The sequence below is a fragment of the Molothrus ater genome, chromosome 32 (genome assembly GCF_012460135.2).
Source record: "Molothrus ater isolate BHLD 08-10-18 breed brown headed cowbird chromosome 32, BPBGC_Mater_1.1, whole genome shotgun sequence".
In the NCBI taxonomy this organism is placed as follows: domain Eukaryota; kingdom Metazoa; phylum Chordata; class Aves; order Passeriformes; family Icteridae; genus Molothrus; species Molothrus ater.
Window position 1 is genome coordinate 415,082 of NC_071659.1, and position 15,462 is coordinate 430,543.

The 15,462-nt window shown below is 49.4% G+C and overlaps 1 protein-coding gene across 6 annotated transcripts in view; it reads left to right on the forward strand.

Annotated features, from left to right (window-relative positions):
- Positions 1–15,462, forward strand: part of DTNB (dystrobrevin beta) — a 177,199-nt gene that overhangs the window by 58,031 nt on the left and 103,706 nt on the right. For all 6 annotated transcript variants that reach the window (XM_036405162.2, XM_036405161.2, XM_036405163.2 and 3 more), the window contains one exon: positions 12,930–13,007. In XM_036405162.2, the coding sequence (XP_036261055.1) occupies positions 12,930–13,007 (78 nt within the window). The remainder of the gene's footprint in view (positions 1–12,929; positions 13,008–15,462) is intronic.

Here is a 15,462-nt window from a genome sequence, read left to right on the forward strand (position 1 = left end):
GACCTCCCCAGTCCCAGGAGTGGCCAGCATTGGTTCAGTGACCATCATCATCCTCCCAGAGCTGTGCCTGCACTCCTGGGCCTGTGCTAACCCTGCAGGACCCAGCCCTGGGCTTGTCCTTAGGCTGAAGCCAAACTAATTCCAGCCAGGAATCTCCTGGTCACGACAGAGCTGGGGTAAACAGCCAAGGGAAGTTGTGACTTTTCCTCTTTAATGCCATAAACCCACTGGAAATGGATTTATGGCATTAAAGTTCCTCCCTGTGGGCCTGGGGGCACAGAATTCCCAGAGTGATCCTGGCAGTGCCCAAGGCCAGGCTGGAGCAGCCTGGGGCACTGAGAGGAATCCCTGGCCATGGCACTGGATGGGTTCAGGAGAATATTCCCCCCTAAAGCCCAGCTTTTCCTCTCCCCTTGCTGTGGGTACACTTCTCTTGATGAATATTGGGTGTGGAAGATAAGTTTTGTGTTTTATGTTAATTTATTTTAAATTAACTGATCCCTGGCAGTGCCCAAGGCCAGGCTGGGGCACTGAGAGGAATCCCTGCCTGTGGAACTTTGTGGGTTCAGGAGAATATTCCCCCCTAAAGCCCAGCTTTTGCTCTCCCCTTGCTGTGGGTACACTTCTCTTGATGAATATTGGGTGTGGAAGATGAAGTTTTGTACTTTTATAGTAATTTATTTTAAACTAACTGATCCCTGGCAGTGCCCAAGGCCAGGCTGGAGCAGCCTGGGGCAGTGGAAGGAATCCCTGCCTGTGGAACTTTGTGGGTTCAGGAGAATATTCCCCCCTACAGCCCAGCTTTTCCTCCCCCCTTGCTGTGGGTACACTTCTCTTGATGAATATTGGGTGTGGAAGATAAGTTTTGTGTTTTATGTTAATTTATTTTAAATTAACTGATCCCTGGCAGTGCCCAAGGCCAGGCTGGGGCACTGAGAGGAATCCCTGCCTGTGGAACTTTGTGGGTTCAGGAGAATATTCCCCCCTAAAGCCCAGCTTTTCCTCCCCCCTTGCTGTGGGTACACTTCTCTTGATGAATATTGGGTGTGAAAGATAAGTTTTGTACTTTTATAGTAATTTATTTTAAACTAACTGATCCCTGGCAGTGCCCAAGGCCGGCCTGGGGCAGTGGAAGGAATCCCTGCCTGTGGAACTTTGTGGGTTCAGGAGAATATTCCCCCCTAAAGCCCAGCTTTTCCTCCCCCCTTGCTGTGGGTACACTTCTCTTGATGAATATTGGGTGTGGAAGATGAAGTTTTGTATTTTATGTTAATTTATTTTAAATTAACTGATCCTTGGCAGTGCCCAAGGCTGGGCTGGGGCACTGAGAGGAATCCCTGCCCCAGGCTGGCGTGGCACTGGAAGATAAGTTTTGTATTTTATGTTAATTTATTTGAAATTAACTGATTCAGGAGGAAGATTGGAGTGAAATAAACAGGAGGTCAGTCAGGTTGGACTCAGTGAGCTTGGGGGTCTTTTCCAAGCTGTTTTTTCATTCTGTGATCATCTTTTTGTTTCTTTGTTTGTCTGTTAAAGAACTCCTTGGAGGTGGCTGTGGGCTGTTTCCTCCTCCCTCCAACAGAGCAACATGGGGTAGATTTAGAAAACATTTGTAAGAAATGAAAATTTAAAAAGCAGGAAAAATAAAATTAAAACTAAAAAAAAATTTGAAAAATAATAAATAATATAATAAGAAAAAGACATATTTTGAGGGATTTGCTGCAAAAACTTAAAAAGCAGGAAAATTGACATTAAAACAAAAAAAAAAATTTAAAAATTATTGAAAAAATAAATAATAATAATAGGATAATAAATAATAATAATAAGACATATTGTGAGGCAGTTGCTGTGAAAACTTTAGAAGCAGGAAAATTAAAATTAAAAAAATTTTGAAAAAATAATAATAAATAATAACACTAAGACATATTTTGAGGCAGTTGCTATGAAAACTTAAAAAGCAGGAAATTTAAAACTAAAACTAAAAAAAAAGTTTAAAAATTTTAAAATCATTTTTAAAACAATAAATAATAATACTAATACATATTTTGGGGCAGCTGCTGCGAAAACTTAAAAAGCAGGAAAATTAAAACTAAAACTAAAAAACATTGAAAAAATGATTTAAAAAAATAATAATAATAAGACATATTTTGAGGCAGTTGCTGTGAAAACTTAAAAGGCAGGAAAATTAAAACTAAAGCTAAAAAAAAATTGAAAAATTATTTAAAAAAATAATAATAAGACATATTTTGAGGCAGTTGCTGTGAAAACTTAAAAGGCAGGAAAATTAAAACTAAAGCTAAAAAAAATTGAAAAATTATTTAAAAAAATAATAATAAGACATATTTTGAGGCAGTTGGTGTGAAACATTAAAAAGCAGGAAAATTAAAACTAAAATTAATAAATAAAAATAATAAAAACAACAACAACAATAATAATAATAATAATAATAGTAATAGTAATAATAATAATAATAATAATAATAATAATAATAATAATAATAATAATAATAATAATAATAATAATAATAATAATAATATTTTGAGGCAGTTGCTGTGAAAACTTAAAAACCAGGAAAATTTAAATTAAAACTAAAAAAAAAAAAAAAAGGAAAAATGATGGAAAAACATAGAAATAATATTAATAATCCACATTTCGAGGCCGGCTCCCCCGCGAGCGGCCCGAGCGCATTTTCCGGGCGGCGCTGGCGGGGCCGGGCCGTGCGCGCTCCCGCGGCGGCTCCGTTGCCATGGAGACAGCGCGGGGGCGCGCGCATCCCCGGGATGGAGCCGGGCCGGGATGAGCGGCGGCGGCAGCGGCGGCGGCGGCGGCGGCGGGCACCGGGCGGGGCAGGTGCGTGCCCCGGGCCGGGATGGCAGCAGCGGGCACCGGGCGGGGCAGGTGCGTGCCCCGGGCCGGGATGGCGGCAGCGGGCACCGGGCGGGGCAGGTGCGTGCCCCGGGCCTGGCCCGGTCCCTCCCAGGGGCTCCGGGGCCGCTCCGGGTCCTCCCGGCCGGGCTCGGCCCGAGGAGCGGCGGGACCGGCCCGGAGCGGGGTCCGGCTGCTGGGAACGGCCCTGGAGCGGCTCCCGGAGCCGGGGACAGCGCTCGGGGCTGTGTGGGGTCGGCTCCGAGCTGTGTAGGATCGGCTCTCTGAGCTGTGTAGGATCGGCTCCCTGAGCTTTGTAGGGTCGGCTCTCTGAGCTTTGTAGGATCGGCTCTCTGAGCTTTGTAGGGTCGGCTCTCTGAGCTTTGTAGGATCGGCTCTGAGCTGTGCAGGATCGGCTCTCTGAGCTTTGTAGGGTCGGCTCCGAGCTGTGCAGGATCGGCTCTGAGTTTTGTAGGATCGGCTCTCTGAGCTTTGTAGGATCGGCTCCCTGAGCTTTGTAGGGTCGGCTCCGAGCCCTGTAGGATCGGCTCCCTGAGCTTTGTAGGGTCGGTTCTCTGAGCTTTGTAGGATCAGTTTTCTGAGCCTTGTAGAGTCGGCACCGGGCTTTGTAGGATCGGCTCTGAGCTTTGTAGGATCGGTTCTGAGCTTTATAGGGTCGGCTCCGAGCTTTATAGGATCGGCTCCGAGCCCTGTAGGATCGGCTCTGAGCTTTGTAGGATCGGTTCTCTGAGCTTCGTAGGATCGGCTCTGAGCGTTGTAGGGTCGGCTCCCTGTGCTTTGTAGGGTCGGCTCTCAGAGCTTCGTAGGTTCGGCTCCGAGGGATGCAGGAGGATCAGCCCGGACAGGAATGCAGGAACGGCTTGGAGGGACGGAGGAGCCATCCGGGAAGGGATGGAGGGGCTGGGAGAGGGATGGAGGGGATGGCAGAGGGATGGAGGGGATGGGAGAGGGATGGAGGGGATGGGAGAGGGATGGAGGGGATGGCAGAGGGATGGAGGGGATGGGAGAGGGATGGAGGGGATGGCAGAGGGATGGAGGGGATGGGAGAGGGATGGAGGGGATGGCAGAGGGATGGAGGGGCTGCTTGGACAGGGGTGAGCTCGGGGTGTGCTCGGGGGGAGCTCAGGCTATGTTTGGGGTGTGCTCAGGATGTTTTTGGGGTGTTCTTGTGGTGTTTTTGGGCTGTTTTCGGGGTGTGCTCAGGGTGTTTTTTGGGTATGTTTGGGGTGTGCTCAGGGTGTTTTTGGGGTGTGCTCGAGGTTTGCTCAGGGCATGTTTGGGGTGTACTCAGGGTGTGCTCAGGGTGTTTTTTGGGTATGTTTGGGATGTTCTCGGGGTGTTTTTGGGGTGTGCTCAGGGTATGTTTGGGGTGTACTCAGGGTGTGCTCAGGGTGTTTTCGAGGTGTTCTCAGGCTGTTCTCAGGGTGAGCTCAGGGTATGTTTGGGATATGCTCAGGGTGTTTTTGGGGTGTTTTGGGGCTGTTCTTGGGGTGTTTTTGGGCTGTTTTCGGGGTGTGCTCAGAGTATGTTTGGGATGTGCTCAGGGTGTTTTTGGGGTGTGCTCAGGGTATTTCTGGGGTGTTCTCGGGCTGTTCTCGGGGTCGCTGTCCAGGCAGCCCGGCACTGTTCCAGGGAACACCCCAAACATTCCCTTTCCTCCTCCCTGCTTCCCAGCTCCGAGCAGAGCAGGGCAGAGCCCCCTCCCCAGGGTGGGCAGAACAGAGCAGAGCCCCCTCCCCAGCTCCGAGCAGGGAGCCTGACTTTTTCTTTGCCAAATCCTGAATTTTCCTTCCCAATCCCTGATTTTTCCTTCCCAATCCCTGATTTTTCCTTCCCCAATCCCTGATTTTTCCTTCCCTGATTTTTCCTTCCCCATCCCTGATGTTTCCTTCCCCATCCCTGATTTTTCCTTCCCAATCCCTGGTTTTTCCTTCCCCAATCCCTGATTTTTCCTTCCCTGGTTTTTCCTTCCCCATCCCTGATGTTTCCTTCCCCATCCCTGATTTTTCCTTCCCCATCCCTGATTTTCCCAATCCCTGATTTTGCCTTCCCCATCCCTGATGTTTCCTTCCCCATCCCTGATCTTTCCTTCCCCATCCCTGATTTTTCCTTCCCTGATTTTCCCTTCCCCATCCCTGATGTTTCCTTCCCCATCCCTGATTTTTCCTTCCCCATCCCTGATTTTTCCTTCCCCATCCCTGATTTTTCCTTCCCTGATTTTTCCTTCCCCATCCCTGATTTTTCCTTCCCCATCCCTGATTTTTCCTTCCCCATCCCTGATGTTTCCTTCCCCATCCCTGATCTTTCCTTCCCCATCCCTGATGTTTCCTTCCCTGATTTTCCCTTCCCCATCCCTGATGTTTCCTTCCCCATCCCTGATTTTTCCTTCCCCATCCCTGATTTTTCCTTCCCCATCCCTGATTTTTCCTTCCCTGATCTTTCCTTCCCCATCCCTGATTTTTCCTTCCCCATCCCTGATTTTCCCAGTTCCTGATTTTCCCAGTTCCTGATTTTTCCTTCCCTGATGTTTCCTTCCCCATCCCTGATGTTTCCTTCCCCATCCCTGATTTTCCCCATCCCTGAATTTTCCTTCCCTGATTTTTCCTTCCCCATCCCTGATTTTCCCAATCCCTGATTTTTCCTTCCCCATTCCTGATTTTTCCTTCCCCATCCCTGAATTTTCCTTCCCTGATTTTTCCTTCCCCATCCCTGATCTTTCCTTCCCCATCCCTGATTTTTCCTTCCCTGATTTTTCCTTCCCCATCCCTGATTTTCCCAATCCCTGATTTTTCCTTCCCCAATCCCTGATTTTTCCTTCCCTGATTTTTCCTTCCCAATCCCTGATTTTTCCTTCCCAATCCCTGATTTTTCCTTCCCTGATTTTTCCTTCCCTGATTTTTCCTTCCCCAATCCCTGATTTTTCCTTCCCTGATTTTTCCTTCCCCATCCCTGATTTTTCCTTCCCCATCCCTGATTTTTCCTTCCCTATCCCTGATTTTTCCTTCCCAATCCCTGATTTTTCCTTCCCTGATGTTTCCTTCCCCATCCCTGATTTTTCTTTCCCCATCCCTGATGTTTCCTTCCCCATCCCTGATTTTCCCAATCCCTGATTTTTCCTTCCCCTTCCCTGATGTTTCCTTCCCCATCCCTGATTTCCCTTCCCCATCCCTGATTTTTCCTTCCCTGATTTTTCCTTCCCAATCCCTGATTTTTCCTTCCCTGATTTTTCCATCCCTGATGTTTCCTTCCCCATCCCTGATGTTTCCTTCCCCATCCCTGATTTTTCCTCCCCAATCCCTGATGTTTCCTTCCCCATCCCTGATGTTTCCTTCCCCATCCCTGATTTTTCCTTCCCCATCCCTGATTTTTCCTTCCCCAATCCCTGATTTTTCCTTCCCCATCCCTGATTTTTCCTTCCCCATCCCTGATTTTTCCTTCCCTGATTTTTCCTTCCCCATCCCTGATTTTTCCTTCCCTGATTTTTCCTTCCCTGAATTTTCCTTCCCCATCCCTGATGTTTCCTTCCCCATCCCTGATTTTTCCTTCCCTGATGTTTCCTTCCCCATCCCTGATTTTTCCTTCCCTGATTTTTCCTTCCCCATCCCTGATTTTTCCTTCCCTGATTTTTCCTTCCCTGATTTTTCCTTCCCCATCCCTGATTTTTCCTTCCCCATCCCTGATTTTTCCTTCCCCATCCCTGATTTTTCCTTCCTTCCCTGATCTTTCCTTCCCCATCCCTGATGTTTCCTTCCCCATCCCTGATGTTTCCTTCCCCATCCCTGATTTTTCCTTCCCAATCCCTGATTTTTCCTTCCCCATCCCTGATTTTTCCTTCCCCAATCCCTGATGTTTCCTTCCCAATCCCTGATTTTTCCTTCCCCAATCCCTGATTTTTCCTTCCCTGATGTTTCCTTCCCTGATTTTTCCTTCCCCATCCCTGATGTTTCCTTCCCCATCCCTGATGTTTCCTTCCCCATCCCTGATTTTTCCTTCCCAATCCCTGATTTTTCCTTCCCCATCCCTGATTTTCCCCATCCCTGATTTTCCCTTCCCCATCCCTGATTTTTCCTTCCCCATCCCTGATTTTTCCTTCCCTGATTTTTCCTTCCCAATCCCTGATTTTTCCATCCCTGATTTTTCCTTCCCCATCCCTGATGTTTCCTTCCCCATCCCTGATTTTTCCTTCCCTGATTTTTCCTTCCCTGATTTTTCCTTCCCCATCCCTGATTTTTCCTTCCCCATCCCTGATTTTTCCTTCCCCATCCCTGATGTTTCCTTCCCCATCCCTGATTTCCCTTCCCAGTCCCTGAGCCCCCTCCCCAGCCGCGTTTCCCCGGAGGCCGTGGATGGCTCCATCCCGGGGCAGCAGGTTCGCGTTTCCCAGCCCGGCCTGCCCCTGCCGAGGGGATTGGGGCGCGGTGGCCTCTGGCCAGGTGCTGCTGCTCCATTCCCAGCTGCTCCCTGCCCCGCCGGGGATGAGGCGCTCACAGGAATTGGTGTGAGGTAAAACCCAGCAGGGGTTTGGTGACAAAACGGCTCAGGAACGCGGCAGTGTGTGCAGTAAATTGTACTGATCAGCACCAGGTGTTGCAGTGGCCCTCAGGGATTGGTTTTCCTCAGTTCTGGTGGGTAAAATCCCAGTTATCTGTTCAGATTCTCAGGATTGTGATTGTTCTTTAACTTCTCTTTAATTTATTTCTGACCACCCGAGCAGAATCACCTTCAACTCTCTTTAAAATGACCACAAACCCAGTGGAATTAACACTGAAATTGGTCATTCCTGCTGCTAAAACCCCCCGGGTTTGCAGTTTCCCAGAGGACGGGGATCAACCCCTGAGCCTCCTGCCCAGGCACACGGAGCAGGCAGGTGGGGAGGCCCTGCCACAGATCCCAGCGCATTGGAAATGTGGGAAATGTTTCCCTTTGGCAGAAACTGAGGCTGCTATTTTTGGATGAGACGCCTTTAACCTACATTGTTGGTGGATTGGAAGCTGTTTGTGATTTTCCTCCTTTGCGGGGGTGGCTTTGGGCTGAGTGGCACCAGGAGCACAGGGCGCAGGACAGAGCAGCTCCATGGAGGCACCTGGGGAGCTCAGAGCTGAGCTGGGCTGGCAGCAGGGCCAGGGCAGTGCCTGTCCCCTTTGCTGGGCCACCTCCAGGGCCCATCCCTGATTTTCCTTACCCGTCCCTGATTTTCCTCACCAATCCCTTATTTTCCTTACCCGTCCCTGATTTTCCTTACCCATCCCTGATTTTTCCTCACTGATCCCTGATTGTCCTCGCCAATCCCTGGTTTTTCCTTACCCATCCCTGATTTTCCTTACTCATCCCTGGTTTTTCCTTACCCATCCCTGATTTTTCTCACCAATCCCTGATTTTCCTTACCAGTCCCTGATTTTCCTCACCCATCCCTGATTTTCCTTACCCATCCCCGATTTTCCTTACCCATCCCCTTACCCATCCCTGATTTTTCCTTACCCATCCCTGATTTTCCTTACCCATCCCCTTACCCATCCCTGATTTTTCCTCATCCATCCCTGAATTTTCCTTACCCATCCCTGATTTTCCTTACCCATCCCTGATTTTTCCTCATCCATCCCTGATTTTCCTCACCAATCCCTGGTTTTTCCTTACCCGTCCCTGATTTTCCTCACCAATCCCTGATTTTCCTTACCAGTCCCTGATTTTCCTCACCAATCCCTGATTTTCCTTACCCGTCCCTGATTTTCCTCGCCAATCCCTGATTTTTCCTTACCCATCCCAGATTTTCCTTACCCATCCCTGATTTTCCTCACCCATCCCTGATTTTCCTTACCCATCCCCTTACCCATCCCTGATTTTTCCTTACCCATCCCTGATTTTCCTTACCCATCCCGGATTTTTCCTCATCCATCCCTGATTTTCCTTACCCATCCCTGATTTTTCCTTACCCATCCCTGATTTTTCCTCTCCAATCCCTGATTTTTCCTCACCCATCCCTGATTTTTCCTTACCAAACTATGGGAGGAATTAAATTAATTAATTAATTCCTCCTTTAATTCATGTAATTCCTCCCGTGTCCAGCTGTGAATATTCAAGCTCCTCCTCAGCCTGGGGCGGTGGCTGGAGCAGAAGCCCTGCAGGGCCTTTGTCACCTGCTCCCAAAAACACCTTTTCCTCCTCAGCCTCGTCCCATTTCCAGAATTCATTCATTAATTAATTAGTTCATTAATTGCTTTGCACAGCCAGGGAAATGAGGTTACCCCAATCTCCAGGCAGGGAGGGGTTTGTGCCTGGCTCAGGAAGGAAACTGAGGCAGTCGCAGCAGCCCAGAGCTGCTCTGGGCAGGGTTTGAAATCCTTTATATTGAGCATTCCCTGCTGACCATTCCCTGCTGACCATTCCATCACTGACCATTCCATCAGTGACCATTCCATCAGTGACCATTCCCTCACTGACCATTCCCTGCTGACCATTCCATCAGTGACCATTCCATCAGTGACCATTCCCTGCTGACCATTCCCTGCTGACCATTCCCTCACTGACCATTCCCTGCTGACCATTCCCTGCTGACCATTCCCTCACTGACCATTCCCTGCTGACCATTCCCTGCTGACCATTCCATCAGTGACCATTCCCTCACTGACCATTCCCTGCTGACCATTCCCTCACTGACCATTCCCTGCTGACCATTCCCTGCTGACCATTCCCTCACTGACCATTCCCTGCTGACCATTCCCTGCTGACCATTCCATCAGTGACCATTCCGTGCTGACCATTCCCTGCTGACCATTCCCTGCTGACCATTCCATCAGTGACCATTCCGTGCTGACCATTCCCTGCTGACCATTCCCTGCTGACCATTCCATCACTGACCATTCCCTGCTGACCATTCCCTGCTGACCATTCCCTGCTGACCATTCCCTGCTGACCATTCCATCAGTGACCATTCCCTGCTGACCATTCCATCAGTGACCATTCCCTCACTGACCATTCCCTGCTGACCATTCCCTGCTGACCATTCCATCAGTGACCATTCCCTCACTGACCATTCCCTGCTGACCATTCCCTGCTGACCATTCCCTCAGTGACCATTCCCTCACTGACCATTCCCTCACTGACCATTCCCTGCTGACCATTCCATCAGTGACCATTCCCTGCTGACCATTCCATCAGTGACCATTCCCTCACTGACCATTCCCTGCTGACCATTCCCTGCTGACCATTCCATCAGTGACCATTCCCTCACTGACCATTCCCTGCTGACCATTCCCTCACTGACCATTCCATCACTGACCATTCCCTGCTGACCATTCCCTCACTGACCATTCCCTGCTGACCATTCCATCACTGACCATTCCCTCACTGACCATTCCCTGCTGACCATTCCCTGCTGACCATTCCCTGCTGACCATTCCCTCACTGACCATTCCCTGCTGACCATTCCCTGCTGACCATTCCATCAGTGACCATTCCCTCACTGACCATTCCCTGCTGACCATTCCATCAGTGACCATTCCATCAGTGACCATTCCATCAGTGACCATTCCCTCACTGACCATTCCCTGCTGACCATTCCATCAGTGACCATTCCCTGCTGACCATTCCCTGCTGACCATTCCCTCACTGACCATTCCCTGCTGACCATTCCCTGCTGACCATTCCATCACTGACCATTCCCTCACTGACCATTCCCTGCTGACCATTCCCTGCTGACCATTCCCTCACTGACCATTCCCTCACTGACCATTCCCTGCTGACCATTCCCTGCTGACCATTCCCTGCTGACCATTCCCTGCTGACCATTCCCTCACTGACCATTCCCTGCTGACCATTCCCTGCTGACCATTCCATCAGTGACCATTCCCTCACTGACCATTCCCTCACTGACCATTCCCTGCTGACCATTCCCTGCTGACCATTCCCTGCTGACCATTCCATCAGTGACCATTCCCTGCTAACCATTCCCTGCTGACCATTCCCTGCTGACCATTCCATCAGTGACCATTCCATCAGTGACCATTCCATCAGTGACCATTCCCTGCTAACCATTCCCTGCTGACCATTCCCTGCTGACCATTCCATCAGTGACCATTCCCTGCTGACCATTCCCTCACTGACCATTCCCTCACTGACCATTCCCTGCTGACCATTCCCTCACTGACCATTCCCTGCTGACCATTCCCTGCTGACCATTCCCTCACTGACCATTCCCTGCTGACCATTCCCTGCTGACCATTCCCTGCTGACCATTCCATCAGTGACCATTCCCTGCTGACCATTCCATCAGTGACCATTCCATCAGTGACCATTCCCTGCTAACCATTCCCTGCTGACCATTCCCTTGCTGACCATTCCATCAGTGACCATTCCCTGCTGACCATTCCCTGCTGACCATTCCCTCACTGACCATTCCCTCACTGACCACTCTCCTGCCTGGATAGTTTGGATTCCTGCTGAGGTTATCAAGCCACAAAAATCCTTCCTTGGTAGCTGAATCCAGAATATTTTTCATTTAATTATTAATTTCAATAGTAAAATCCCTGGTTTAAATATTTTAGGTGTTTCCAGGCTATTTTTTCATTGCTCTCAGGTGTGTCTCAGAGGGACAAACCCAGTCCTGTGCCTTTTTTGGGCTGTTGGGCTGTTTCCTTTTGTATTTCCTGCCCTCTAACAGGATCCCTGTCCATGTTGGGTTGTTTTTCTGCTCTTTAACAGGATCCCTGTTTATCCTGGGCTGTTTCTTTTTGTATTTCCTGCTCTCTAACAGGATCCCTGTCCATGTTGGGTTGTTTCCTTGTTGGTTTTCCTGCTCTCTAACAGGATCCCTGTCTCTTTGGGTTGTTTTTCTGCTCTCTAACAGGCTCCCTGTCTCTTTTGGGTTGTTTTTCTGCTCTCTAACAGGATCCCTGTCTCTTTTGGGTTGTTTTCCCGCTCTCTAACAGGATCCCTGTCTCTTTTGGGTTGTTTTTCTGCTCTCTAACAGGCTCCCTGTCACTGCTGGGTTGTCCCTATTAGTTTCTCTGCCCTCTAACAGGATCCCTGTCTGTCCTGGGTTGTTTCCTTTTGTATTTTCTCATTTCTCTCAGGGTCCCTGGCAGTGCTGGGCTGTCCCTGGTGGTTTTTTATGCTCTCTAACAGGCTCCCTGTCTGTGTAGGGTGGTTTCTCTGCTCTCTCACAGGATCCCTGTCCATGTTGGGTTGTTTCCTTGTTGGTTTTCCTGCTCTTTAACAGGATCCCTGTCACTGCTGGGTTGTTTCCTTTTGTATTTTTCTGCTCTCTCAGGGTCCCTGGCAGTGCTGGGCTCTCTCCTTGTTGGTTTTCCTGCTCTCTAACAGCATCCCTGTCTGTGTTGGGTTGTTCTCATTTGTATTTCCTGCTCTCTAACAAGATCCCTGTTTGTTTCCTTGTTTTTCTCCTCTCTGACAGGATCCCTGGTAGTGTTGGGCTGTTTCCTTGTGTATTTTCTCCTCTCTGACAGGATCCCTGTTTGTCCTGGGTTGTTTTCCCACCCTCTAACAGGATCCCTGTCTGTTTCCTTGTGTATTTTCTGCTCTCTAACAAGATCCCTGTTTGTTTTGGGTCGTTTTTCTCCTCTCTAACAGGCTCCCTGTCCATGCTGGGTTGTTTCCTTGTGTATTTTCTCCTCTCTAACAGCATCCCTGTCTGTTTTGGGCTGTTTCCATTTGTTTTTCTGTCTCTCACAGTCTCCCTATCTGGTTTTGGTTGTTTTCCTGCCCTCTAACAGGATCCCTGTCTGTTCCCTTTTGTATTTCCTCCTCTCTAACAGGATCCCTGTCAGTTTTTGGCTGTTCCCATTTGCATTTCCTCTCTCTAACAGGATCCCTGTCAGTTTTTGGCTGTTCCCATTTGCATTTCCTCTCTCTAACAGGATCCCTGTCAGTTTTTGCCTGTTCCCATTTGCATTTCCTCTCTCTAACAGGATCCCTGTCAGTTTTTGCCTGTTCCCATTTGCATTTTCTCTCTCTAACAGGATCCCTGTCAGTTTTTGCCTGTTCCCATTTGCATTTCCTCTCTCTAACCATCTCTCTGTGTGTTGCAGCCCCCCCAGGCCCGTGGCTAACATGAACGAGGCCCTGGTCACCCACGTGTCCTCGGGAGCGCCCACGCCAACCAAAAGGTACAGGGGCCTCACCTGCCTCACTGCTGGGCAAGGGGGTGCCAGGGCTGCCAGCTGTGCCAGGGGTGCCAGCTGTGCCAGCTGTGCCAGGGGTGCCAGCTGTGCCAGCTGTGCCAGCTGGGCAGGGACAGGGGCTGCCAGCTGTGCTATCTGTGCCAGCTGTGCCAGCTGTGCCAGCTGTGCCGGGACAGGGGCTGCCAGCTGTGCCAGCTGTGCCAGCTGTGCCAGCTCTCTGGCAGGCTGCCCTGCAGGAGGTGCCCTCTCCAAGGGTTTCTGTTCCTGGCTGTGCCAGGGAGCTCCTGAGCAGGTTTTGCCTTTCCCAGCTGGTTTTGTGTGCCCGGTGCCACCTCTCAGGTGTGCCAGGCCCTGTGCCCGTGTCACAGCCCAGGTGTGCCAGGCCCTGTGCCCGTGTCACAGCCCAGGTGTGCCAGGCCCTGTGCCCGTGTCACATCTCAGGTGTGCCAGGCCCTGTGCCCATGTCACCTCTCAGGTGTGCCAGCCCCTGTGCCCATGTCACCTCTCAGGTGTGCCAGCCCCTGTGCCCGTGTCACATCCCAGGTGTGCCAGGCCCTGTGCCTGTGTCACAGCCCAGGTATTCCAGTCCCTGTCCCTGTGTCACATCCCAGGTGTGCCAGGCCCTGTCCCTGTGTCACAGCTCAGGTGTGCCAGGCCCTGTCCCTGTGTCACCTCTCAGGTGTGCCAGGCCCTGTCCCTGTGTCACAGCCCAGGTGTGCCAGGCCCTGTCCCTGTGTCACAGCCCAGATGTGCCAGGCCCTGTGCCCGTGTCACAGCCCAGGTGTGCCAGGCCCTGTGCCCATGTCACCTCTCAAGTGTGCCAGGCCCTGTCCCTGTGTCACAGCCTAGGTGTGCCAGGCCCTGTCCCTGTGTCACATCCCAGGTATTCCAGTCCCTGTCCCTGTGTCACATCCCAGGTGTGCCAGGCCCTGTGCCCGTGTCACAGCCCAGGTGTGCCAGCCCCTGTGCCCGTGTCAGAGCCCAGGTGTGCCAGGCCCTGTCCCTGTGTCACCTCTCAGGTGTGCCAGGCCCTGTGCCCGTGTCACAGCCCTGGTGACCCAGCTCAGCTCCTGGGGCTGCCCTGGGGCTGGGAATGGTGCTGGGATGAGCTCTCCAGGGCAGGAATGGTGACTTTGGTGACTTTCACTTGCCCAAGGAATTAATCTGAGGGGAGCAGCGAGGTGCAGGCTGTGCTGGGCAGAGCTGGGAAACAAACAAACAAACAAATAAATAAATATTATAAATAAAAATATTATTATATTATATTACAATTTATTACACTATATTATATTACATTACATTATATTACATTACATTTCATTATATTACATTATATTATATTACATTACATTACATTATATTATATTTTAGTAAATAAATGTTCCTGCTGAGCAGTGAGGTGCAAGCTGTGCTTGACAGAGTTGGGTAATAAATAAATACAAATAAATGCAAATATATATTATATATTATATATTATATATTATATATTATATATTATATATTATATATTATATATTATATATTATATATTATACATTATACATTATATATAATGTTTATTATATATAATATATATTTTGGGGGTTCTGGAGTTGTTGCATTCTGGGGTTCTGGGGTGCCCTCGCTCCCTGCCTGGGCCATTTCCAGGCCCCCTCTGAGCCTCACTGGCCCCTGGGCCAGCCCTGGGCAGGCAGCATTAATTAATTGATTTGAATTAATTGATTCGAATGAATTGATTTGAATGAATTGATTTGAATTAATTGATTTGAATGAATTGATTTGAATTAATTGATTTGAATTAATTGATTTGAATGGATTGATTCGAATGAATTGATTTGAAATCCCTGCAGGATCGGATCTTTCCCTTCCCGCTGCGGTCCCTGTCCCTCTGTCCCTGTCCCTCTGTCCGTCCCTCTGTCCCTGTCCCTCTGTCCGTCCCTCTGTCCCCAGGCAGGTTCAGACTCCTGCAGGAGCCTCCCTGTGTCTCTCAGCACCTTCCCAGCCCTTTTTGGGCTGGAATTCCCCACTTTGGAGCAGCCTGGGGCCTGGATCCATCCCTCGCCTGGCTCCTGCAAGTGCACCTGGCAGGGAGGGGACAGGAAAAGCCCTTTTTTCCCCCTGGAAAATCCCTTTTTTTCCCTGTAAAATACTTTTTTTTTCCCTGGAAAATACCTTTTTTTCCTGGAAAATCCCTTTTTTTTTTCCCCTGGAAAATCCTTTTTTTCCCCTGGAAAATCCCATTTTTTTTTCCCTGGAAAATCCCTTTTCCCCCCTGTAAAATCCCTTTTTTTTCCCCTGGAAAATCCCTTTTTCCCCCCTGGAAAATCCCCTTTTCCTTGTAAAATCCCTTTTTTTTTCCCCTAGAAAATCCCTTTTTCCCCTGCTCTGGCAGCTCCCACAGCTGTGTCTGATGTCAGAACCCCAGAATCCCAGAAAAAAA